Source organism: Plectropomus leopardus, chromosome 8 (genome assembly GCF_008729295.1).
Source record: "Plectropomus leopardus isolate mb chromosome 8, YSFRI_Pleo_2.0, whole genome shotgun sequence".
Classification (NCBI taxonomy): Eukaryota; Metazoa; Chordata; class Actinopteri; order Perciformes; family Serranidae; genus Plectropomus; species Plectropomus leopardus.
In genome coordinates, this window is record NC_056470.1 from 26,568,475 (window position 1) to 26,596,246 (window position 27,772).

The window sequence follows — 27,772 nt, forward strand, 5'->3', positions numbered from 1 at the left end:
TGTGTAGCTATACAAGTGCACATTGAGTATTAATTTAGATTTTTGAATGACTTTTAATACATTTTTGGATCCTTTTTCAGATTATAACATTTCTAGTGTAAACTGTAAAAACTGATGCCATCATTCAGATCACCTTAGAGTTAATTTATTATGTGCCACAATGCTAAAATAAAGAATTTTTCAAGTTTTATTTGGAAAGATTATGTACACTTTTTATTGGGTTCAACAAACTAGTTCAAACTACTTAAACATACAAGTTTCTGTATATTATGACAACACAAACGTGGAATCAGCAGGTTTTTTTTGTTACACGCAAACATGCATTTTTTTTAAAATTGAAACTTAAAGGCACAACTGAAATGTGTTCAGCATTTAATAATTTATTTTTTTCACTTTTAAAATATTTTCCACATACTAGCTCTGGTTCACAGAACCAATTTTATATTAGTCTCAATGAAGTGATAAAGACGATTACAAAATTCAATGTAACTCTACACAACTGACAAAAATACTGTCCACAGGGTCTCCAACATTTGCATCACTTAGGAAGATTTCACAAGGACTCCTCTGCAATCCTTTGAAGTGATTCACATCAAAACAAGTGCAATTTCCAGTGAATTTTTCACATGAGTGCAAGTCATTCACAAGGCATGAACTATGCAACACAACCTCAGTACACACATCTGTGCCCAGTGGCAACAGGTTGCCGGGTCAGTCTTATGAAACGAGACAACACTCGTGTCCGAGCGAGTCTCGCTTCACTGTCCGTCATCTCCTTTTTGCATTGTTATGAGCAGCTGGAACTCAGAGCACCAGTTTGTCAGCAGGGACGCTACGTGACATTGAGGCCTGACAGAGGAGAGGGGAAACCAGATAAACTTAACAGCTACATGTCGCATCCAGCATGGGATGTTCAATTCTGTACCTTTTTTTATCTACTAAGGCCATGCAAAAACATAAACATCAAAGGCTGAGATCACAACTAGAAGTTATACTGAGGTTAAAGGGCAGTTTCTCTGCTTTATTACACTGATAGTTAGGACGTGTCGAATACACATGCAGTTAAGGGAAAAACATTAAATCCTGATAGACAGGTAAACATTTTTCTTAAAAAAAATCCACATCCAAAATGTGTAGTGTTACCGTTCTTTGTCATGTTTTTGGTTCAACCTAAGCTTTCTTTCTATTGCTTAAATAGCTTACATTCCTCTTCAAGAATGTAAATCTGTCATTCATAGCTTGCAAGGCAACCAAAGGATAGAAAGAAAAAAAATGAATGGGGAGTGCTCTGGCAAGTCCAGCCACCAGGGGTCATCCCAGCCCACAACAGGACTATGATGAATGGAAGTGAAAGGTGGCGTCACAGCCGGGAAGATAAGACAAGGATGCCTCCACGGGCAAAAATGATAAACCACTGATTTAACAATAGAACATTTGTACCTAAATGTATCTGAGACAGAGGTCTTTTTCATGCAAGCATTCATAAAATGAATCTGATGATCAAATCCATCATTGTTAAAAACTATGCATTTGACAGATTTATGCATAGAAAAGGGACAGTGACAGACTGGCCTCAGATAAAATCTGCAGATCAGGATTTAACACACTGACAAATATCAGTTTTTGTAGTGAATCTGGTCATTTACATGACACACTGTACACGCTGCATACATTGTCAGTACTACAGCATTTTTATGTCTTCTTTGTTGATTGATATGGCTTCAATATACTTTAAGGTAACTGATATTAAAAAAAAAAATCACAAAACTAAATAAATATACAAATAAAAGTTCTTGACCACTATACTATACATGACAAATGTGCCCAGAGGTAATCACACTAGCAGTCTGAGTTGTTTCCTGGCAAGCTACAAAGCAAGTTTTAACAAGATCAAGTATTATAACTCTGGTAGCTGGTATAATCTTCAAACCAGAGAGTTAGAGTGAAAAGACTAACCCGGTTACAACACTGAAGCTACTGTGCATCCCGCTCTCCACAGCCGAGGGAGAGATCGAAAGGCGTGTCGTCTTGGGTGGACATTCGGAGCACATTGTTTCACAGTACAAAAGAAGCACGATCAATGTTGCATAACTCAAAGAAAAATAACACTGGGGAATGATTCAACCTGCTTTTTGAGAACTGTATGAGTGTGTAACCATTCCACTGGTGATAAAGCAACTACGGTGGAAAAAGAGATGCATCCGTCTCTCAAAGAAAGCAGTGCTTTGCTTTCTTTAAATAAAAAAAAAAGTGCATTATTTTCCCTACCTTTCACAACACATTTTCAACAAGTAACAGCTGATAATATTGTCATAATACTTTTAAAATGAAAAGGAACACACAACTAAGTGACGTAATCTACATTACTAAATCCACTGAGCTTTACCGGTCTATCTGTAAATGTGCTACATGTAAATTAGCAGTGTTCACTAAGCATGCTTGACATTAAAGGGTAACTTTTGAAGTATTTTTCAACCTCGCCCCTAATTTCCTATGTTCTTGTGTCTAATGGGAAAGACAGTTTTTGAAGTTGGTTAAGTATTCAGCGAGAGAGCGCTGGAGCCGGCAGCGGTGAAACAGGCTGCAATGTAAACACTCACACTAAAAGGGCTTGTTTTTTTGCAACAAACAGGATCAGATTATTATTCTTGGGGTCTGACAACAATATGGAAAGAGAAAGACCTTTTTATTAAAGAGTATGATCCTTTTTCTTTTTACCGGAAACAGCCCAGAAATGGCTATTATTAATTTTAGCATGTATAGATTCAGTATATTTTTACATCTAACTGGATGAATTAAGAGGTTTAGTTCAACCAAACCAGAGCTGGTGGTTGCTAGAAGAGTGGAAACAAACGAAGACGGCTTTTGGGAGTTTTATTTTGTTTCGCTTGACTTTGAAAAAGTGTGTTTTATGATGAGAAAATTACTGTTTATTTAAATGTAGTCTGGTCTGTTTGGCAATAGTGATTTTGGGGCTGTTTCTGGTTAAAAAAAAGGATATTACTCGTAAACAACAAGGTCCATCTCTACACTGATCCTTTCCATAATGTTGTCAAACACTACGTCTGAGCACGTCAGTGGCAAAAACAAACAATTTTAGTGGACTTAAACTGACGGTGCACAATTGCCCCAGTGGTCACATAGCAACCTGCTTAATCATGCCGGCTGCAGCCCTCTCCCTCAATAATAAACCAATTTCAAAACTTCTTGTTCCCGTTAGTCACTTACACACAGAAACATGGGAAAATAGAGCACTTGTTGACGTATACAGCAGGTTCCCTTTAAGTTGTGTTTTGTAGAGGAAGCGACTGATGGGACTAGCAGCTGTCTGGCAGTGTCAGTGCATCTGAAGAGGAGGATTTGGCATGTGCTCAACTTAAACATTTCCGAAACACAAATAATTAACTGGAGAGAATTAAAGCTTAATGATATTTATCCTTGCATGCTGTGTGACAAACTACAACTACACAATGAGTTTACTGTCCACACTGAGTTGGATGATAAATAGGAATATTTGTGTTTAGTACAGCAGTGAGGAATATCTAGACTGCCAGATAAAAAGTAGTACTGGTAATGTACCTATAATTTAGTTCACCATGTCCCCCTTTTAGTAATTGTTACAGGGGCTCTTTTGTAATCTCAGTGTGATATAGGAAGTGTGAAGTGATCCAAACCCTTAATTTGGATCCATCTTCTCAAACACGTCCGATGTCCAGACATGTTTTTACGGAGTCTTGCTGGTTCCTGACATTCAGCCTGATGCATCCCGTCACTGTCCCTCAGCGGAGCAGCAGGTTCAGAGGTGAAAGACAGAGCAGCTCACAGAGTAAACGTGGGGTCATGTTTCCTGATTTCCAGAAGGAGGCGTTCTCTGTCACCAAGGGCCTTGGTGAGAGCAGCCTGGGCATCAGAGAGCTGGGACTCCAGGGTTTGTTTCTGTAACAGATTATGGGATTGGTTAGTTTCAGCTCCAGCTGATGTTTGCTTTGCCAAGGTGCCGCACGCCAAGCGGGCGGATATCAGATTCTGCCGGACAGCAACAGGTGTAATCACAATACCATTACACAATCTTGTGTGCTGAACACAGCTCTGTGTTGTGTATGTCGGAGCTGACCAGTAACAGGACACCAGTGTTACAGCTGTATTTAAGACAGACAGAGAAGATTACTTAACAGTTAAACATGAGTAGAATCCTTAAATCTAACTCTGCTGAGGTTTCAATATCTTCACCACCTGGCCCTGTGAAAGTATCATAATTCAGAGCTACACACAGCCTCACGGTTGGCACAGTGTTGATATTCCTTTTGATAGCAACTAAATTTGTTTGCAAGCTGTATCTTGATTTCACACTTCACACGCACATTATAATACTAAACAGAGGTTGTTTGTGTGACTGTGATACAGACAGGAGCACTGAGGGCTTGTTTTTTTGTAACTTGTTATTGTTTGAAACTTTTGGGGGTATTTTGGGTGTGGGAATAGTCTGCAGCATGATGATAAGTGACTACATTTACTTTTACTTTCAAGTTGAGGCCTCAAGTATTATATCCTGTGAATCCTGTAAATCACTTACATGCATATAAGAATGTTTTTCGTGTAGAGAAACAAAATTACCATAGATGACAAATTTGATTATCAAATTGAAATATACAGTGTACAACAATTTTATTTTATTTTCAAGGGGCCTATTTTCTTTTCTTCTCTTTTTACCATTTTTAATTACATTTGACATATTTTACAAATTAAATGTCTTTAAATCTTTAAATAAATAAACATGGGCATTTGTCAAACCTAGCCATGGAACGATCTGAAAATTTCATGTCGTGATAATGTTGGCCAAAGTAATGTGATTCACGATATTATTATGCTTATGATCAAAATACAGTATGTTTAAAACTCTTACATGGTGCTAATACATACTGGTAGCACTTCACATTTTGTAAATAAACAAATAATTTATTGCATCACAGATAGGGCACATCTTTTCTAGTGAAAGACAAACAATACTAAAAAGCCAGGCTATTCAGCTGTTTGGAATGGCACCATATCTTTTGATATGAAATATGCCGATGCTCAGATAAAATGTTTTATATTTTTGAGGTTGGTACATCTGCAGCCTGCAGAGTCTCTTTTATCATTAGTTGCCCAGCAGTCACTGTCGATGTTGCTTGACACAATATTGTGTAAATTCTTATCTATCTATTGTAAATTTCTAAATTTCTATTTCATATTTCTTTTATATTTGCTACACGTTAGGCATTCTGTGGACAGCAAAGTAAGAATTTCATTGTACAGGGAAACATGTTTCCATACTGTGCATATGACAATAAACACTTTGAATCTTTTGAATCTTGAATCTATTTACGATTATCCTAAAAATGGAAAGTCATCACCATCTCCTTATTTTGTTTTTTACTGTGATTGATCGTAAAAAACGTTTAACATTCGTCCCATACCTAGTTGAACAAAGCAGGCAAAAAACAAACACATTTCACATCTAAAGAGCCACATGTAGAAGTCCTGATCTTTCTTAAATCCTGTCTACTCCCCTTGGCTGCAGAGAAACACTAAACTGAAGCACGTTCAGTATATTGTACTGCTTGGTGTCTCCTACCTCTTTCTGCTGTTGAGCAGAGCAGGAACCGTTTAGGTTGTCCGGTCCAGCCACAGGAACACCTGCTGAGGCTTTAGGGTCTGTACCTTCAGCTACAATCAGAGAGGAAACAGTGAAGATCACTTTCTGTTCATCTTTCTGTAAACATGTTACAGCAGATGTTGGTTGTTTGAGCATTTGTGGTTTCATGGTTCATGACCCTGTTAACATGTGGGTGTATTCACAGTATTGACTTAGAGAAGTTATCTTCTCGCTTACCTTTGAGCCTCATGATGCCGTCCTCAGAGCGCTCGAGGAGCAGCTGATCTACAACGAATGAAGCTGGGACAGGTTGAGGGGCTGTGGGGTAGATTTTAGGGCCGTCATCCTAAAACAAACAAAAGGGATCTGGATAATTAACCACATACAGTACCTCAATATTAGCTACCCATAAATCATTTTACTGTAAAAGATTACAGTCTGTCCACAGCTTCAATTCATTTATATTTTTCAGTGGGACAATACACTCAGTATTGCCACTGCATTACTTGGACTCCAGGGTATATACACTGAAAACACATGAACAACATTCATGTTTTTCAATTCAATGGATTAACAAAGTGGATTGTCCTTAAAAGTCAACTTTTTGTGAGAAAAGGATCCTTTCATTCTGTGTAAAGTATTAAGACTACAGTGTATATACACTGGAGTCCAAGTAATGTACACACACACAACACACATATATACATATACATATATGTGTATATATACATACATATATATATATATATAAATTGAATATTAAATTTGAAATATCTAAAAATCATATCACATCTATACAAAAATTCACAATGTAATTTCTACTTGCATCTAATGATCATCTTATTCAAAATCAGTGGACCACAATCCAGACTTCAAAAACCCACCTTCATAGTGATGGTGACGTTTCTCATGTGTAACTTCATTGGCTGACCATCAACACTGAACTCGTCTTCCAGAAAAGGACCAATATTAGTCACCGTGGACGCTAAAAGCTCTGCCTTGCAGTCTTGCACTCTAATTTCCACAAAGCCCAAAGACTCAGCCATAGCAGAGTGTCGGGCTGCACATGGACCTGTTTCTGCTCGCATGCACACTGCTGGAGAGCCCCTGCTGCGCGGCCTGTCCTGCTTCTGGACCGTTCCGCTTGGAGCTGCAGAAACAAAGGACAAGGAACAAATGTAAGCCATGTGGGCACTTTACAAGTTCCTCCATGCTTTCCATACTGTAACTTGATGAGGTTCCTTTTCTAGCTGAGTAAATGTGCCACCACGCAGTAACTACATTCTGATTTAGAGGCATTTTTGCAACATAAGAGATGATGCAAAAAGTGCTTATCGTTCATTGTTGTGATTACGCTGTTCAACTCGGTGCAAATCTTCAAAACTTGTGATGATTTGTTTGTCTGAAACTGCTGAGATTAAATATCAATCAATACCTGGATGATACTTGAGTAGTTAAAAATAAACATGTTGGTAAGTTTAACTTCACTTAAGATGTCAAAGAAGATCGTAGACCAGGACTGTTTTACATTTGTTTTGTCCTTTTTATTAAGCCTATCCAAAATACTTATCTAAACATTCGCTTTTCCAGAAAATGATTAGCAACCCTCTGATTAGTGGACTATAATTAGAATTACTGCCACGTTGGTTGTATGCCTCCACCAACCAGCCAAGTTGCAGTTAGTGTCACCAATTCAGTATCCGACCAAATATCTCCCCTTCTGTTCCCGAGTTATGATGCTGAATATCTGCCAGAAAATTGTTGTTGCTGAACATTATGATTTCACAGCGAATTTGACCTTTGACTGTTTGGATGTAAAATGTCATCACTTCATCAATGCAAATGATCTCTGATTAGACATTTGTGTGAAACTTTGTCTTGACAAGCGTATACACTCTTGAGTAATGGCCAAAAACCTATTTTGTGAGGTCACAGTGACCTTGACCTTTGATCAGCAAATTCTTCAGATCATCCTTAAGTCCAAGAGGAGGTTTGTTTCAAATTTCAGGAAATTCCCTCAAAGCAGACATTTCCAAAGTCTGGCTCAGGGAAAATTGTGGCCCTCCCCTTGACTTTCAAAATGTACTATATGTGGCCCGCCACACAATGTTGGATAATCAAAAAAGCTCATCTTGCATTTTTTCCCTCACCTCACAATGACAGGACAATCATACAGTGCGTCAAGTAGAAACTATGGAGGCAGAATTTATGTGTTTTCATAAATCCATTAATCCAAGGTAAACAAGCAAACAGAACGGTTACCTCACAGCAGACATTTCCTGCTAGGTAGTAAACATGCCCACAGCAAAGAGGCGTAAAGTCAACAGTGAGGATTGTTACTTTCAGAAGTGATGGAAACTTGAATTCTTTTTCATAGAATGATGAAAGAGTTGTAATTGTGTCATTTGTGTGGGATTTAAAAAAAAAAAAATAACCCACTTGATATGAGAGGCAGCTGGCCCACAGGTATTTTTTACAGTATATAATCTGGCCCCCATTCAAAAAAGTTGGAACACCCCCAATTTAAGGTGTTCTTGAGGTATTGTGCTCATGAGAATGAAATAAACACGTACTAAAAATAAAACGCATTCAGCCGTGGCTTTTGCCAGCATTGAGGCATAAAAAATGGATTGTTAAATATTACTAGTAAATAGAAAAACATGATTGGAGAATTTTTTAAAACGTTTGTTGATAAGAAACACATAGCATGACATGAATAATAATCCAGTTACCTTGTATGAGGCCAGCGTGCAGGTCCGATACACGGACTGTTCCCATCTGCACAGGACTCACACTCTGTGTTTCTACAGCCACAACTTGGTCTTCTCCCTTTACTTCCATGGTGCACGCTGTTCCATTCAGGATCAGCAGCAACACTGAGGACTGTAACAACAGCACATCACAATAACATCACATTCAAACAACTCTACATTTATATTTGAAACAAATGTTTGAATTCATTTTTATGATTATTGAGGACAAGAATTTAAAGATTTTCTTTTGAGATATGACTTTGTTTAGGGAAAATAAGGTAACTCCACAGACAAATTCAGTGTATACATGGATGCCTATGAGCAGAGTAACCCACCATGTCCTGAGACACGTCCTCAATACTTTGTGACAGAGAGCTGCTGAGGTCAGCTGATGACCCTCCCTCTGTCCCTGGCGCTGGGCTGCCTCGACTGCCCACAGGAGTGTTGTTGGGTCGCATGGATTCCACACCGGACTCTGGAAACATGATACAAACTTTTAGTAGATACCACCTGTGTAAATCAGGGGAATTGCTTTGAAAACCTTGTGATGTTTAAGCACCTGAGTCCATGAGAACAACAAAATTGTCGCTGACATCACTATCCACAGAGAGATTTTCGTCAGGAAGGCTGCCATCCAAGATAGCACTATCAAAGGAATGCTGGGAAGGCGACTGCTTCATGGATTGGTGGCGCAGGCTGGCAGCCAGAGAGGGGGAGGACTCTTCTGAACGTTGGACCTGTTCCCTATGAACACACACACATATACGCACACACACAGTTGTTTAGGGACAGCCAGTGAAAGCATGTGGCACACAGCATGGGTTCCAGACACACAAACACCATTATGTTGCCAACAGCACAGCAGGAGAGCACTTACTTAGCCTGCGGACTAAACAGTTTGCTCATCCCTGAGCCACGACTCAGCATGCTAAAGGCGTCCTTTGTTATCGAAAACGCCCCTTTGGTCAAGTCCAGCGAGGCACTAATGGCATCTTTGGTCACATCCTTGGTGACGTTGATGGCGCTCGACAGCTCTCCCTCCAGGCTGAAGTTGGACGGTTCGCGGGAGAGGACAGGGGAGTGTCCAGGTGAGAGTGGAGGCGAGAGGAGAGGGGTGTCCTCCTGTGTTGTCAAACCATCTCCGTCCAACCCTTCCTCCACGGCCTCACACGCCTCCTCCACCACCTCATCCTGTTCATCCTGATCAAACGCAGAGACCGTATTGATGGAGGAGATGCCGTTTTCCAAACCGCTGTCCTCCAGGACCGCAGAGTGATGTATGGGGGAGATGTCAGAGTCTGTCATGCTTGGGCTGTCAGTCTCTGGAGTGTGGGGAACTTCCCCTTCAGGCTCTGTGTTCACTGGCGGCAACAGGAGACCCACTTCTGCAGAGTCCACCAGGAGGGCAAGACAAGCTGTGGTAGGTTTTGTCTTCTGGCCGTGAGCCTGCTTAACGTCTCGTAGATCCCGGCCCAACTCGGCCCCTAACCGAGCCATGGCGTCCTTCATCCTCAGCAGGGCGACAAACTGGTAGTGGTTGAGCCACATCTTCACCGGAGTGATGGTGTGGGCCAAAAAGTGGATAGAGGCGAGTGAAGCGTCTTCTTGCTCTGATGAAGGGCTGTGGGCTCTGCTGGGACTCGAGGAGGAAGATGATGACCCATTTTTAAAAGCAGAGGGCTGACACATCCACACAGACATGGCGAAGGGCTCAACAAAAGGTTGGGTTCTGCCTTTGGGGAATCGCCGAGCTCCGTCAAATCCAAGGGTCACACGGGACAGACTGAGAGACCAGACATCCTGTGATCGTAGCAGCTTTCTGTCCAGAGGTTGGGGCTCTGTCTCTTGAGAGTGCTGGAGGAAGGCTGATGGGAGGGGGTGAAAGGCACTCTGGTCTCTGGGGTAGGGGCAGCAGGGAGGTTTGGACTGGAAGAAAGGGCAGCTGGCGAACTTGACAATAGTGCTGTTGAGGTCAGCCCTGGAGCCATGAGGACAGAGGCGAGTGTTGCTGAGAACCATCTGGGGTACAGTTACAGAGAGGGACTGTGGACGCTCCGGATGATCCAATATAGAAGAATCCAAGGGGATTATCAACTATAGAAAGGAATAAAAAAAAAAAGTCACATTAACCATCAGTTAATGGACGTTTGTTAGAAACGCAACAAGCTTCAGTAGAAATATTTAAAATTTAAAAAAAGATACCACCACATGGTTTTATGCCTCTGTGCATCTGTCAAGTTGCATTTAGTTTGCATCCATGTCTGTGACAACAGTGATGCTTCACACACATTTTCCCTTCAGCGACACAGAAGATCTCTACAATCAGCACAGTTTCAGGGTGGACACCCAAGGTTAGGGTCACCAGTTCAGTATCCAAATGTCTCCCCTTCTGCTCCTGAGATATGATGTTAAATAATGGTCAGAAAAGTGTTTTTGCAGAACACTATGATGTCAGAGTTGACCTATGACCTCTCAGATATAAAATGTCAGAAGCTCATCATTTTATCCTAATAGACATTTGGATTAAATCTGAGTGTATGAGTTCTTGATTTATGTCTCAAAAACATGTTTTATGAGGTGACCGTGTCCTTGACCTTTGACAACCAGATTCTAATCAGTTCATTCTTGTGTGCAAGTGGATGTTTCCACGAGAATGAGTCGAATGCAAGGTCACAGTGACCTTGACCTTTGAACACCAAATTCTCATCAGTTTATTTTTGAGTCCACTCGACTGTTTCCCTCAAGGTGTTCTTGAGATGTTGCGTTCACAAGAATAAGACAGAGGAGGTCACAGTGACCTTCAGCTTTGACCTTTGACCACAAAAATCTTACTACTTATTCACTGAGTCCAAGTACTAAGTCTAAGTGTTTGTGTATATTTGAGGAAATTCCCTCAGGGCATTCTTGAGATATCGTATTCACAACAATGGACCGGACAGATGGACGGACAACCCGAAAACATAAAGCCTCCGACCTCAGCTACTGCTGGCACAGAGGCATAAAAACAGTGATTTGTAAAAACAGTTGTGTTTTCACCTTAAGCTGAGCTGCATCCATGCGGACATCTACATGCTCTTCAGCCAGGCTGCTGTCTTGCAAATGGTAGAAAGCTTTGACCTGGTCCAGGGTGTGCAGCAGACCCCTGGAGAACAGATTGATCCACAGCACGCTGGCTGGGTCTACACAGAGCTGGAGGCCATTCAGCTGGGCATATAGATTTGAGGTGGGCACTGGAAGAAGGAAAAAAGGTGAGAGACACTGATACAGGATGTTCGCTAGGGGTGTAAATCACAAGTTTCATCATGATATGATATTATATCTTAATGCCTGCAGATATCACAAAGTCTGCCACAAAATAATTTGTAACTATGGCAAATACATGACCATCTGATCTGATTATTAACAAGTAATTCAAAATTAAAAGTCCAGTTTTTCAGAAGAAGTTTTTGCCAATCACTGACTAACACACATACAAGATGGACTGAAAAAAACATTTTTTACAAAGTTGCACGATAAGTTTTTGTCATAAGCACAAAAACAGGTCTGTAAAACTACACTTAGAAAGAAGGAGGTTGTGCTGCAAAGAAAAATACATTTTTGACACAGTATGTGAGTAAAGAAAATATAAATTGCTTATATAAAATCTAAACAAAAAAGGTTAAATACGTTTGCACAATACCTGAAAAACTGGGGTTGTCAGGAAAGTAGTATTCGGTGAACTGCAGATGAACTGCTGGTACGTTGTCTGGCAAACACAGAGTTTTACGATTGCAGGATATGAAAGACCGCGTCTTCTTGTTCTGACGGCCTCTTGTAGACACCTGGATGTAGAGGTGCAGAGGTTAGAGCAGTGGTGGAAACATAACTTAAAATGGGATTTGATTTTGCTCTTCTCTGCTTCATTCAAGAGACAATTACAAAGAAAAGGAATTCAAATATGTAGTGAAAGTATGTTTCACATGATATACTGTAACTAAACTACCAGAGTTTTCAGTGATTTCCTGTCATACACTGAAAGTGGAGACCCAAACATGTACAGAGTTTCCCCTTGGTGCCTCTTGTTCTATCAAATGGGGAACTACAAGTGTCTTAAACTTAAAATAGCCCTGGAAATTTTAAGATGAAAAGTGTGACATGTCCAAAGTGAAACTGCAGAATCAGTCCGAATGTGTCATCCCAAGTGTCAGGGGGGTTTCTCACTCTCACTCTCAGATAAATGGCAGCCAAGGGAAGTGACATATGAAACTTTTCTTTCTTTTCTTATTTGTACTGACACTTAAGGAATAATTTCAGAGGTCAGTTCATAGACTTCACATCATGCAAAATGCAGCATTTAGATTTTTAATTAAAATCACTAAAAGGGAACACATTACTCCAATATTAATGAATTTACACTGGCTGCCCATTTGTTTTAGGATTGATTTTTAAGATTTTACGTATTACTTTTAAAGTAAAATCCGTAATCTCAGTTTATTAATACTACTACTACTACTACTACCTACTACTACTACTAATAATAATAATAATAATAATAATAATAATAATAATAATAATAATAATAATAATAATAAAAGTTTCTATATAAAACTCAGAACTTCAGGAATTATTACAAGGCTATAGTTGTTAGTATGGCAATCATGATACAAGAATATGTCCTCTATTATTATAGTTCTCCAGAGGGGCAATCTGATGCATCTACACATTATCACATCAATGTAAGCGATCAGAAATCTGATCAAACATATAAGATATCTGCTTTGAGAGAGACTTTTGTTCCCTCTGTAAGGCCTGTCAGGCAGATGCCTGCGGGGCTGCTACTCTAACACAACGTTTTCTGATTTGAGCTCGCTGCACGTGATGAGTACACTGCAGCACATGACATTCGTGTCAGCTGCTAGCTAACCACGGCGCTAGAGATGGAGAAGAGCCACTAATAGACACAAATCTTTCTCGAAAATAGTCCCGTGTGTCCATTTCTGTTAGAGATGTCTTGGTAATGCTTGTGGTTAGTAATTAGTAAACGGGCTTAAAGCACGTTGTCACATCTTTTTATCAACTTTTCACTCTGTACTCTACAAGCTTTACACACACACTATTCAAGGCCTTTACTTCTCATTTGCACAGTAAAAACTCAATGAATCATTATTGTGTAATTTCTTAAAGAGATGATAAGGAAGTTGTTTTTTTCCTGTTGTATGATCCACTGTAGATAACAGTTATGTGGCTGGAGGTTGATTGGTTCCATTGAAGATTTTAACATTTTAAAAAAACTCAAAATCCTCAAAATCAAAACCACCAGTGGCTACTTTATCACTCCTAAAATGTTCTAAATGCAAAGCGACTTCCAGCGTTGTCAGAGAAACTGCCCGACTGCTCCCACTGGGGAACAGAAGTCTCTCGGTCCAATCATTCAAGTACGGCCTCTGTTGCAGCAGGTAAATCAAATCAGCTGATCATTAAAGCTTGCCTGGCGAATGTCCACGTCATCCATCCTGACCACCACACAGCTGGAGCGCAGCCTCTTCAGTGATGACCCTGAAGGAGCTGTGACAGAGTTCCTGCTGGATGGCTGCTCTGTGTCGGAGGGGCTCGACTTGGGACTGGACTGTCCATCTAAAGTATGTGCGCGGAAGAGAAAACACTTTGTGACGAGCAGAAATGACTCACTCACAGAGGAGCGAGTCTGCTTCCTTGTTAGATCATGACACTGATGTTAAGAAATATTTTTACATATCAGGATTAGTGTCTTTCTTATCATTAAAATGTCATTATAACTGAGTCATGTGTTGATTTGTATGGGGGGGTGGGGTCATAGTTGCTACTCCGTGGTATTTTGTTGTGCAATGACAAAGAACAAATGTTTGTTTTATTTCATTACACCATTTTGACTGTTTCCTAGTTATTTTGATGCATCTGTGTACTTTTATTTTTGATAAGCTGTCACAAAAGAAATATATTCCCTATAATAAGACACACATTTATATTATTTCTGTAGTCATACCTTTAGCGGTCTTTGAAGAGTTGTCCTTGGTTGTCTCGGGTGCCTCAGTGTGCGGTCCAGGGAACCCAGAAGCCTCTGCTCTCCTCTGATACTCCTGCAGCAGTTTTCCGGCCCACTGGGCCTGAGCCTCCATGGCTCCGCTGTGGCGTTCCCAGTGTCGACATCCATCAGCTGTATTTGAGCAGCAGCAAAAAGGCAGTTATGACTCAGCAACATTTCTGGGCTTAAAACAAAATGTCCTCTGAAGAAGACCTTGTTTGTTGTTCAGCTCAAGTCTGTATGTAACAACTTTATGTAAAAAGGGAAAGTTCAACTGGAAAATGTAGTGTTATTTATTAGTGTGCATTGTTTTGCTGTAAGTTGAGTGAGTGTTGGTAATATCGGCCATAGAGATGTCTGCCTTCTCTCCAATACAACAGATGATAGCACACCACTTGTGATGCCCAAAGTGCTAAAAAAAAAAAAAAAGCCTCAACTGTAGGGGTCAACCGATATTGGTTTTTCGGAGCCGAAGTAGTTAATGAGACCGATAACCTATATGCCTTTACAATAAAAATGAAAATCTTTCTGTTGAAACATAGAATTTGAAAGATGACAGCAAGTTCCCTGCAACATAGTCAAGTGAAACTTTAAATAAAAAATGCAGAGATAAAAATAGCTTTCTGAGGTTTTTCAAAGTAAAAGTTCCTCCCAATACTTTCTTTGCATGTATTGCAGACTGCCTTCCCTGGTGTTGGTTGAGTGTAATACTCCCATACTGCACTTTTGAATCTTTACCTTAGTGCAGACAGAGATGTGGGTGGGACATTAGGTGAGACAGAGTGGCGAGTTAAAACAGACCAGAGGGGAAGACACAGCTGCAGCGGAGCCAAAGAAGCAAAATGAATTAATTTTATTGCCATACATATAATTGGCAAAATGCTAAATATCAGCCTAATAATCGGCCAGGCAAATAATCTGTCGACCCCTACTCAACAGCAATGGCTCTTTCCAAAAATCATGACCCAATTACTCGAGATAATCCACAAACCATATCGGCATGCAGAGGAAGCAGAAGAGGACGTAATTAATGTTTACATCTCGCACTGTCACAAGTCACAACCCTCTCGTCCATGAGCAGATGCACTCTTCCTTCTGTGCAGTGATACAAATGGTGGGTTTAGTTTGATAGAAAGAAAATTGTTTCTATTTGAAACTGCTCACAATGAGGTCTGTGGATTATCTTGAGTAACCAGGTCATGATTTCTGGAAAGGGACGTTGCTGTTGAGTTTTTCAGATGTATTTTTTTGGCACCACAAGCCGAGTACCATCTCGTTCCATTATATTGTCTGTAGCTGTATTGGCTTGTAAATTTGTCCTCTTTGTGTGTCGGTTTAATGAGAGCTGGAGTCAAATTCCTTGCATGTGTCAACAAACTTGGTCACTATGCAAAGCTGGATGTGTTAATATGTATACATGCTTTAAACAAAGTTGCACTGAGCTGATATATGCATCTTTCTTTAATATTCACTTCAAAGACTGTAATTCTAAATCAAACCAAAAAGCAAAATAAAAGTGGTTTTTTTCTGACTTTGTTTAATTGACCATAATCGGCTGCAGAGGCGACCCCGCTGCTCTGCATTCAACACTTGAGGAATTCCACAGAGAATAATGGCACTGGGCACGCTCTCCCAGGCCATTAGTCTGCTTGAGTAGTAATCCTCCTAACAGTTAGTCCTGAATGAATGCTGTGGATAAAGATGGAGCAGGACACAGCCTCTGGGTGAACTGCGGTAAAATTAGAGCCAGAGAAAGGACCAGCCGTCACACTCACCAGGTCTGTGGATGGGGTAGTAGTCAAAACCCAGCTTCCTGAACGTCAGCTGCATGGCCCCTTGTAAACCCGGTGGTGGCGCGTCATCTGTGCAATATCACATGAAAGTTGTTCAAATCCACCTTGTCAGTAATTATCTTATAAATGCTCAGCAATTCACTGTATTTCAGGGATTACTTTGAGAAAACAATCATGGCTTTATGTGGAGGTAAAACAGCAGAAATACACTTGAGTTACAAGACAATAGAGAATACACGTGATCATTTTTGAGAAAAAAATCGTGATTTTTTTTTTTAAACTAACCGTCTTCCATTGAAGAACTGTCGTTGCATACGTGTAAGTCCAAGCGGGATATGAAGGTGTGGTAAGAAGACTCCTTGACATCATAGAGATCAAAGTACTGACTCATGTTGCTGGGGGTGCGAGTAGGAGCGGGTGGGGGCTCTGTCCAAAGGCTGTGGAGACCAGGCGATGGAGGAGCAGTCTAAAACACACACACACACACAAACACATACACAAATATTTAGCAACATATATATCATAGTGAAACAAATGCAAACTTTATGATGTACAGAAAAACATAGTATTTAGCAATAGTCTTGTCCCAACTAATTTTGATTTAAAAGCTCGTCAGTCTTTATTTTGCAGTTTTAGATTCACTGTGGAACCTCTCATTTAAACTCAATATAGACTCTATTAATCTGTGAATAGACTGAGTGTGTTTTATTTATGGTACCATAATTTTATTTATATATCAGGTAGACAAGTAAAAAACAACAGTTGTTAGTGCTGACATGGGGCTTTCACATTTAAGTCTACAGATCCGCTTATAAAATGCATTTGAAATATTCATATTTTTGTCATAAATAGCGTAAAGCTAAGACGCATCTGTAGATGACTCATTTCAAACCACCTCTTAATTTGGGTTGGATCTGATTTGCAAAAATCGCATTTCATGTGTTCTTTTGCTGTCCAGACTTTTTAAAATCTATCTGGATACAATTTAGATATGCCAAAAACAGATTTGAGCTGGCATTCTGAACAAAGCCAAAATGTCCTCTGTGATAAAGTCCTACTTTAATTTCTCAACATCAAATCAAATAAAACCAATGTCAACACAACAGTTCTTAAAAGACTTTAAATACATTAGGATCATACGTTTCAAAGTAGGCAATGCTCTAAATTTTCCTTTAAACCTATAAAAACTGTCATTAAAACATTTCATCATAAAATTGTATTCTCTATAGCTCTGATTATTCTGCACAACATTTATGTGAAAGAAGGCAAGGACCTGTAGGGATTCAGCAGTCCTGCTCTTCCTCTGCTGGGCAGACTTCTCCATGGCCTCACTGAGAGATTTGGCGTAATGGATGATGGCTTTGAGCTGGGAGTCCGTCAGCACCCACAGCAGGTCGTCCAGAATGAAAAGCAGCTTGGATGCCAGCACATTACAGTCCTTTATCTAGAGGGAACAATGAAGAATTAAACTTGACTTGTGACAAGCAGTTTGCAATTTAGATGAGTTCGAGTTTGGGATTTTTAACCAACGCCATGTCAGAGTAGTGAATGACAGGCAGAAACATGGTCTTACTCTGCGTTTTAATGCGATGCGAATGCGTCCCTGGTTGGTGATGAGACGTAATGGGGTGCTACCGAGGTCCTGGTCGTCACTCACGATGGCATCTGCCTCGATTCGTAGACTCTGCCAGTTTATTTCTTTGAATGTCAGCACCTGATTGAAACAATAAACGCAGCAAACACAAAAAGGAACTTAACTCCTCTGAAACAGAAGTTTTGCCCACTCTTGGTATTCGAGCTCAACATGTTGTCTTAAGAACATTTCTGCTGTTTTGGATAACAACCTGAGCCCTGAGTCCCGTGTTAAAAGGCTAGTTCAGTCATGTTTTTCCTTTTGAGAAGCATCTCTACAATTTTTCTCTTTTATTTATTTTAATGGTTTTCAAAGAGTTATTCATGCTTTTAGCACCTCGCCTGGATTTTTGTAATTATGCATTTACATGCCTTAACCAGAACATGATGACATGACTTCATGGTGTCCAAAACACAGCTGCCAGACTGTTCATGTAATCATGTAAGCATAATCATATCTCCCCTATTTTAGCTTCCCTTCAATGGCTGCCTGTTTGTTTCATAATTGATTTTAAAATTTTACTCTTGACTTTCAAGGCCCTGCATGCCATAAAGGGCCTTTAAAGTAACCCGAGGTCTTCTGATGACATCCTGTTAGCTATTTCTCAGTCAAGGCTGAAGACCTAGGGTGACAGGGCAAGAAAATGCATGGCCTTCATTTGAATCATCTCTCAAGACTCACTTTTACTGTCTGGCTATTTGTCTAAATTATTTTATCTGTCTCCTATGCTGTCAGTTCTTTTTGTACCCTTTATACATTTCTTTTCTGATTTCTTATAGCTGTTTTATTGTTATTTGCTACATGTCAACTTGTATTTGATTGTATTCCTGCTTTCTTTTATTTGTCTTTGTGTGTGAAGCACATGTAACAGTAGTTTGAGAGCTATATAAACTAAGTAATTATCATTTATATTATTTTTTCAAAAATTGAGACAAAAAACATCATCTTCCATCATCAATATGCAATTGACATCGGTGTAGTAGCAATGTGGCAAGGCAAATGGTTTTTTTAGACAGAAAAATAAAGGCAACAAATGCATTTCCTTTAAGTGGATTACAAGACCTCATTCAGAAACGTTGTTTATCTCAGTATCTTCCCTGCAGCTAATAAAAACCAAAACAATTGGCCTGATTAAGTGATTTACTGCCTAATGAGCACACACTGTTTCTGTGGTAAGACGTTGTACACAACGTGGAGGCAGAGCTGTCTTAAACTGGGTGAGGAGGGGGACTGTACCTCTCCTCTCTTTGGGTCGGTGACACGGGTGTAGCGGAGGTCACTGCGCTGCCATTTGGGGTTGAGGCTGTTGCCTTGTAGCTGCCAGAGTTCGAAGGAGGCATGGAAGGCACGAGCCTGGACCTTGATGGTAATGGAGTTGATCCTAACAGACATGCCCTCCACCACTTTCTCAGCAAAGCCGTACTCGCTATGAATGTAAGCATGAGCAAAGGCAGTGTTCATCATATGCATGACATGGGATGTAGCAGAGGAATTAACATCAGATATGTCGGCTTAGCACAGGATTTCTGCAGGCTTACCTCTGGCCTGCTGTGATAGCTATAGGAGAGGGGCCATTAGGGGGACGTGGCTCCTCACATGTCCTCATCTCTACCTCCACCTTATCCAGGAACTGCACAAAAGAGGAAACTGTGCTGAGCATACAATTGAGTAAGAATACATCGAAAAGAACCTAACATTTACATATGATAACATTACTGAGAGCACAATCTATGGAGCAGTATAACAAAACAGTGAACTAACTATGCAGGGCACTGTTAGAGTCATGCCAAAGTTGGGTTATTTTGGGATTAAAACATGAAGCGAAGAAGCTTAGCGCTGCAGAAATGCGCAACAACTCTGGAAAAGGACAAAAATAGCATCGTTCTTACCAGACAGATGGGGCTTGTTTTCAACTTTGTCCATTGTATCTAAAAAGAGAGGACAGCAAAGGTCCACAGAGTCAGTCACAAGCACTTGCCACAGCATTCTGCGCTGTTTATCATTCAGTGGCCGCAAGGGCACAGTGGACATCCAGCTCCTGCAAGTGCCAAACTGTAATACTTAGTCATAGTGCCTCAATAAATCAAAATCTCATCTTAAGCTATTAACAAAGTTATTATTACTATGTACCAGATTATATTAAACAAGGGAAATGAGAAACAAAGTATGGATACCTGACAAAGGGAGACTAAAAAAAAAAATCAATTACATTAAAAAAATAACCCTTATTGTTATTAGTGATATTCCTAATATATTTCTCTGATATTTAAAAGGTCAACTAGTCTAAATTGCACATTATCCTACAAAATATGAAAACTCACTAAATAGAAGTTGATCAATAAAATGTTAATGAAAATAATACTTTTTTGGACAGTACTCACTAGGAAATGTGCTTGACAATTACAAAAGCATTTCCATTGGGTGAACGCAATTCCATTAAGAAGTAATAATTAATAATAATAAGTTTAACTGTCTAGTATTTTTGGTTCCACTTAATGAGAGTAGCAGTGTTTAATCAGCTGGATTCATTTTGCACATCTCTAATTGTTGATATTTTAAAGAGTCGACAATGATTATTAAAAAAGACTAAAAGACATAAAACATTACTTGACAGCAAGTCTATAAATCTGAGTTTTTACATGTGTGGATGTTTGAGTTTACAGAAAACAGGAATGCTTTGAACGAGGCTTCGCCACAGTTTCAACCCAATTCTCTAAGAACAGAACATTATCGTAGAAAACAACAAAGCTTTTGCAGTGTTTGACAACATTTTGGGCTAATGAACCTTAACAGCTAGTAATTACTGCATTTATATTTGCAAGACCTTTGACAGGACGCATTGAGCTTCAGACAGTCTAGAGGCCTCAAGCTGTGAATGTCTTAAAGCACTGTATTATTTGCAGTGTAAATAAATTATACGCTGCTGTGCAAATAATACGTGTATTATGCAAACATATAATTTGTATTATCTGTATAGCAATTAAAACTGATGTTGTGCCTGTAGATGAATGTAGATAAAAGTAATATATACACAGACAATGAGCACTGACCCTAAGGGCTCAAAAAAATCATCCTAGATTTTATGTCCAAAACTAAAACATTTATCTTAAATTAAGGACTCCAATGTTATTTCCATGGCCTAGGAAAGCTTAGTCAATATTTGTGAATATGAGCTAAGTCTAAAAGTTGTACTGATATTTTACCTTTCAAGGTTTGCATCCCCCTGTGATGTCAGCCAAGACTAATGTTACATGAGATTCACACTGTTCGGTCACAACAGCCCATAATATGCACTAGCACCATTGTTTGCTATTAAAGTCTCTAAAAAGGAAGTTAATAGGTGGGTGCATTATATGGCAATCTCTCTAGGATCACAAAATAGGAGGATGTAAATCCTGGCAGGTAAATAGTAGCATTTCCAAATGTCATTGTGAGGAGACAATGCTAACATGCGGATGTTAATCTGGTGTAACGTTTATCGAGTCCATCATGTAAGTTTGGCATATTAGGACTCTGACATCTGCTAAATAGCACTTAATGCAAAGAACAACTGAGGCTGATGGGTTTGCCATTAGATTTTTGAGTATTTGGTCACAAACCAAAATATTGGACAAAATCAAATGTCAGCTACTGGTGAGTCTAGAAGAAAAGTCCAGGGATCGCCAAAGTCAGTAGAACTCATCCTCTGGGGACTATGAATATTTATATAAACTTCATGGCAGTTATTTATACCAACAGAATTTGGGTAATTGCGACACCAGCCAATAGCTGTTGAGTTTTTCTGTTTGGATCAAAGTGGTGGGCTGACCTGCATATGGACCGGCACCACGATCCATAGAGCCGTACCTATTCAACAAGTCGGTCACAATTCAGTGTCACTGCTCTAGTTTCAGTAAAAGGTCTATTTTTTTCGGTGAGCGTAAAAAAGGAATAAAAACTTCTAAAAGAACCTCTTTTTTAAAGCAATTAACTGATAACTATTAACTAGCCTAAGCAAAAAAGAGAGTTTTTTATAAATCAATATAAATTGAAGAAATTTTGGCCGTCATATTGGAGCTTTTGTAATGGGCGGTTAGCCCTGGAGCAATTCTAAAAGTAGGAAAACAAACAACAGAACAAGTGATTTCCAGTAAACAGCTGCAAAGGAGACGTTTTTACTCAGAGTCAGCAGTCACTCTGTTGACTGATGGCAGCGCCATAAGTTTCAGTATAAGATGACGTTTTAAAAAGAATGCTGCACATACTACAAAAAAAGTGGGATTGTAAAAACACGAAAAGATCAATAATATTACTGGGGAAGCTGTTAAAACAATATTGTGTCTTAGGTTGGATATTTCAGTCAGTAAAGGCATTATAAAGTAAAGCTGAAAGCATAATACATACTTCACGGCTAAAACTAAATCTAGAAAATATAAAAATAATAATAATAATAATCAATAAAATGTCAAAAAAGGTGAAAAATGTCCCAAGTTGACGCCCTCAAATGTCTTGTTTTATCCACAGCCCAAAGACATTTATCTGTTACAAAAACTAGAAAATGTTCAAATTTAAGACGCAGAATTTAAGCATTTAAAAATTAGAGAATTTTTAGTTGTATTTCTTAATTTAAAAAATACTCAAACCAATTCAATTGTCTAAGTAGTTGGCGATTAATTTCATAGTTGACAACTAATCAATAAGTTGCTTCAGCTCTAACATACATACATAATGCTAGATGTATTAATATCATACAATGTTTGTTTCCTCCTTAAAAGTCCCCTTTGAAATGAAACTCAAGGAGAAATTGACGTTCGAGAGGTTAAAATATTTATGTAATGTGTGACAAATAACTCAACAACAACATTAACATAATTACCAGATTTCAATTTCAAACAAACTGTCTTAAACATGCTGTATTATTGGGATTATCTGGAAACAAAAATGAATCGTCCTGACAGCTCAAAGCACCCCAGCCAGTTTATCTCAGGATCACTGTAGCCTCTGGCCTTTACTGTCCGTCTGAATCATGGCCTGCCTCTCTGTTACCAATAACCCGCTCTGGTCTGAGGGATCATAACGTTCTCAGCTGCAGTGCGTATCTCTGTGGTACTGCCACTGCTCATTTCCACTGCGACGATGTGCACTCTGAATTTCAAAAAGCTCTATGACATTAATAAGCAGAAAACCCTTCTTTGTTTTGAAAATGAAGTGTGAGTCAATCACCAAGATGACATGAATTATGCTGCTTTTCTGCTCCAATAGGCTTCTTAGAAAAGGGAAACAACCTCACCTGTCAGACCAGCTACACAATCAGGTTTGACTAGTCGGTAACGTACCCTGATGGCGGCTTTGTTGCAGTAGACCCGGGTGACAGCCAGCCATGTCGGCAGGTCAAGCATGTTCTGCAGAACCTCTTCATCGAGCTCGAGGTTGGACAGCTGCCCCTCCCCCTTCAGCGTACTCAGATTGATTTTGTCCGGGGACAGATTCTTGGTGAACCTAAGGAAGGGAGGCCAGGTAAAAACAGTGAATATGATGGAGGTTCATAGAATTTTAGTAAAGGGAAACACCTGGCATCACCAGCTAACGTCACTGATGATCCGAGAGACAGAAATACACAAAATTTAATTATGCAGCTTGGCCAAGATGTTTTAAAAGTAGTGCAACTGAATGAGTCATCCTGAGAAACTGTAGCAGCCTCCTTACTAGAGCCACATGGCTGTGCTCCCCATCGAGGTTAACCTCACTGCTAAAGTAGTGAGCTCCGACAGCTAGGAATGGGCTTCAAACCCACACAGGGTGAATATAGCAGCAATCGGAGTAAATCAATTTGTTAAGTATTTTAATTTCACATGACTGAACACTGTTCTGACAAATCCCCATGACATTTCAGATATGAGCCGAGAGACACTGTTATAAAAGAAGCAGATTAAATGTCAAGCAAGACAGCTAAAGAGAGCTGCTCACAGTTGGTTAATGATATTAATTAAACTAATGAGACGACATGTGAATGTGGTCCAAGTTGTCAAAACATGTGACACTGTTTTGGCCTTAAACCATGCTGTACCTGATAAGCTTGATAAGCCAGCTTCCCGTTGACATTGAGCAACAAAATAACAGCTCAACACTTCTTATATTGTGAAGAAAACCTGGGCCATTGTTTTCTCAAAATGAACATTTCATATTAACTCCCACACTCCTAAACGGCCTTTAATGAGTCACGCCTAACATGCTGAGCTAGTTCACATGTCCAAAAATACCAAAACAGCTATGACTTGATTGTACAGTGCCGTGCATTTTAATACTTTTGTCTTCTGGATTGATGGAATATAAAATGGTGTTTTGCTGGTAGACCTAAATTGGAGTAATGACTACTGAATAGTGGTGCTATTATTTATAAAAACAGCAAAATGGGGTAATTACTCAGATTAGCATGGTTCAAAGAGTGCAGAAATCCCAGAGCTTATCAGAAACAAGAAAGAAGTCATTGTACAATCTTTTCCAAACGCACAACTGTTTGGTTTTACAATTAAAGAATACCACAATCGTTGTAAGACGATTAACATAAAAAGAGTCACCCTTGAAGTGGTCAAATTCAATCCAACAATCGCTCAGTGGTTTAAGAAGTCTATTGTATGCAAGTTTCGTTTTATGCTGCTCAGTTTGTTCAAGTTTGTTTGTCATTTCAACAGAGTTAACAAAACGTCGTTTATCATGGCCCAAGGTGCTTACACAAAATACACAAAATACAAAGGAGTCACAAACATCAAACACACTAGGGAAATAAAGGAAAAGTAAAATAACAAATGAAAAGAGCAGAGTAAAACAGAGAGATTATCTCCAAATGTGGTTTTTTGTTTTGTTTTTTTTTGGCAGTCAACACCTTGAGCGACATAACAGTAATTGCGAATATATGATAAATATAAATACAGCTGGACAACTGAATAATAAAAACTATAAGAAAGTCGATAATATAAATAATGCTGAGCTAGCAGCAGGATAAATAGCTGTTAAAAATTGTATATATACAGCAAAACATACTGCTGCTATGAACTTCCATGTAAAGATTCAAGCTATTAACACGAACGCAATACAAGTCGGTCTGGTTCAACACTGATGATATGATCTTGTCCTCATCTTGCCGGGCTTAAAATAACCATAAGAATACTGCTACACTGAGTCAGATACTTCAGAGATAACTGAGGAGATGCTTGGACTATAAAACCTCATTCCTATTTGAAAGCAAACTACGGTCAGCAACATTAGCGTGTTGCTTGTAAGTCTACCGACCAAGTATGTGTCCACTGTGTCCTATCTGCTGCAAATAATTGTTTTAATTATTCAGTGACAGAGACAACAGAGGGAAGGGTAGTACGAGTCAGTCAAATAGAAAGCTTCTGATTTAGCACACACCTATTGCCCAGAGTCTAACAGTAAACTTTATCCCATTCAGCTGTGGTAAGAGAGGCCTTTTAAACACATTGCTCTCTGACCCAATTTCTTAACAACTGTCAGCAAAAGAAGATTCAAGACGTTTTGACCCAATGAAAACCTTAACTATGAGGCAACACAGCAGGCCCAATGTCTCCTGCAGAAGAACATAGAAGAAGTAAAACCAGGTAAGGAGAAAAGGCTGCAGCCAGCCCTGAAGAGGATACTGAAGGTGACTGGACCGCAGTATTTGTCTGTGCACAGCAGGGTGGCAGACTGGAGAAAATTTACTGAAGGAAGACAGTGATCTGATTAAAACTACAGGAGCTATACTGAGTACTTTGGGACTAAATAAATAAAAACATGTTGGCATCAAGATGTTAAAGCTAAATTATATCCTCCATAACTCTCCCTATGTAGAAAATCTTTCCTTCTTTCTCCCAGAGGAGATGACATTGTTTTAAAAGCTGTACTGAGCAGATAGATGGATAGACAGCTAGATCGATATACTGGTATCAGACACAAAATTTGCTGAAAATTATCTTGAAAGATCTTAAAACCATAAACTTTAAGACTGAATTGTGGACAAATAACCTTTTTCTTAATTATTTGTTCCTGTCCTGAAGTAGGCTTTGTAGGAATATGGATTTTTGAGTGAGCTAGGTAAATCTACATTTCGCCAACCAATAATTGCAAGTATGGAGTAAAAAGATAAGTGGTAGGTTTAAAGACCTGTAACATCAAAAATAGGGACTTTCACACAGGACATATTGACTTATTTTGACAAAATAACATTAAAAGATGGATAAATGAAATAAGAAAAAAAATTATTTGTGGCAGTTAAGACCGTTAAGACATTTTATGGCTTAATATTTATAAAATTAAATTTAGACATTTTAAGGACCTGCAGATGGTAGGTAGGCAGGCAGGTAGATGTGTCCACAGGTATCAGACACTTAAATTTAATTGGGCTTAAGGCAGGTAAGTATAAAGTATGTGTTCCCGTGCAGAAATGGGTTTTATAGTATTATGGTTATTTGAGTAAATTAGGTAAATGTACATTTTCCCAGCAGGCAAGTGCAAGTACACAGTAAAAAGACAGTATTTGCAGGAGAGGTTGACTTGTTTTGACAAATTTAATCAAAACATGAATGAATTATATTATAAAAGAAAACATGCATTGCAGTTAAGATGTCATATTCAGATTTAAAACTATTTAATGACCTTTACGCCCTGATATTTATAAACTGAATTCTCACCACATAGATAAGATAGATTAGATAAATAGATAGATAGGCAGACAGTGTTTACTGGGATGAGCAGATGCCAAACCAGACTGTGCTTTCTAAAATTAAGTATTTAAGATATTTGGGGCCCCAAACCACTGACTGACTTAAAAACGACGAAAGTTAGCAGTGAGATACAGTTATTGAAGGTCTTAGGCCCTTTGAATCAAACATATTGTCTTTCTAAATCAAGTATTAAAGGCAGTCTGAAGCATATAACAGTATTATGGTATTCAGGTTGAACTGGTTTGCTGCGTTCACTGTCGCTGTCTGCTCTCCTAACGTTATTCTCGTGTTGCTGTTTAAGCTAGTTGTTGTTAAAGTGGAAATCAATGTAGCTAGCTTACATGATAGATAGCAGATACTAGCGAACCAGCGTTTGCGGTGTTGAAGGCAATAACGGTAAACTCATCCTCCAGCCGGGCTAACCGGCTAACACAAAGCCCAGCGATGACTCTTACCTTGACAAATGTTTCAAAATTTGCTTTTTTATAATCCCGGCCATGTCTGTTAGCGTCGTACCGCGACAGCAGATCCCCCTCTGAATTAAACATATAGGCTACTAGCTTCCAGGCACCTCTCTGCTCTCCACAGCCCGAGCTGTGTGCATCTTTTTAGCCGCTGCTGGCACTGCACAGCCTAGCTGCTGCTACCTCGCGAAACACCGGACACACACTGACCCCCCCGTCACATAGACACACACACACAAACACACATACACACACATACAAACACGCGAGACTCAATAACACAACTGCGACACCATGGCGCCATCTGCTGGATGGTGAGGGGAGTACAGGTGGGTGGCAGTGCGGGGAATATTTAACCCTCTGAAAACGTACCTATTTTGGGGTGTTTAAACTCACACAGTAAATTATCAATTATTATGCAATATTTTAAAAAAAAAAATAGCCAGGACCCTAAGGAAACCAATAGCACTGTTTATATTACATGTTTATTTACAGCTTAATACCACAAGTGCAATTTCACTTTCACCCATGCAACTGTGAACATTCTTTATTTAACTGTTGAGTTTCTCAGCGTTGTAAATACTGTATATATTGTTTGTTTATGTCGTCCTCTGTGCTTATTTCCTTCATCTTCATCCTGCACGTTTTTGTACTTATTTATTAATATAGTTTATTTTGCACAGTCTTTGCTATCTCTTTGCTGCTGCAATGTTGGAAATTTCCCCACTGTGGGACTAATAAAGGATTATCTT

General features: G+C 39.3%; 1 protein-coding gene across 1 annotated transcript; it reads right to left on the reverse strand.

The window, feature by feature from the left end:
- Positions 1–360: 360 nt before the first annotated feature.
- Positions 361–27,204, reverse strand: uhrf1bp1 (UHRF1 binding protein 1). Its single transcript, XM_042491432.1, has 21 exons — positions 27,012–27,204; positions 23,170–23,332; positions 19,744–19,782; positions 19,393–19,484; positions 19,091–19,280; positions 17,795–17,935; positions 17,495–17,665; positions 16,507–16,687; positions 16,204–16,290; positions 14,390–14,560; positions 13,856–14,001; positions 12,068–12,209; positions 11,425–11,618; positions 9,266–10,482; positions 8,948–9,132; positions 8,724–8,863; positions 8,368–8,518; positions 6,520–6,785; positions 5,873–5,981; positions 5,615–5,706; positions 361–3,936 (listed from the first exon to the last, which is right to left on the reverse strand). The coding sequence occupies exons 1-21, from the start codon at positions 27,053–27,055 to the stop codon at positions 3,820–3,822; spliced, it is 4,038 nt and encodes a 1,345-aa protein (XP_042347366.1). The 5' UTR covers positions 27,056–27,204; the 3' UTR covers positions 361–3,819.
- Positions 27,205–27,772: the final 568 nt, after the last annotated feature.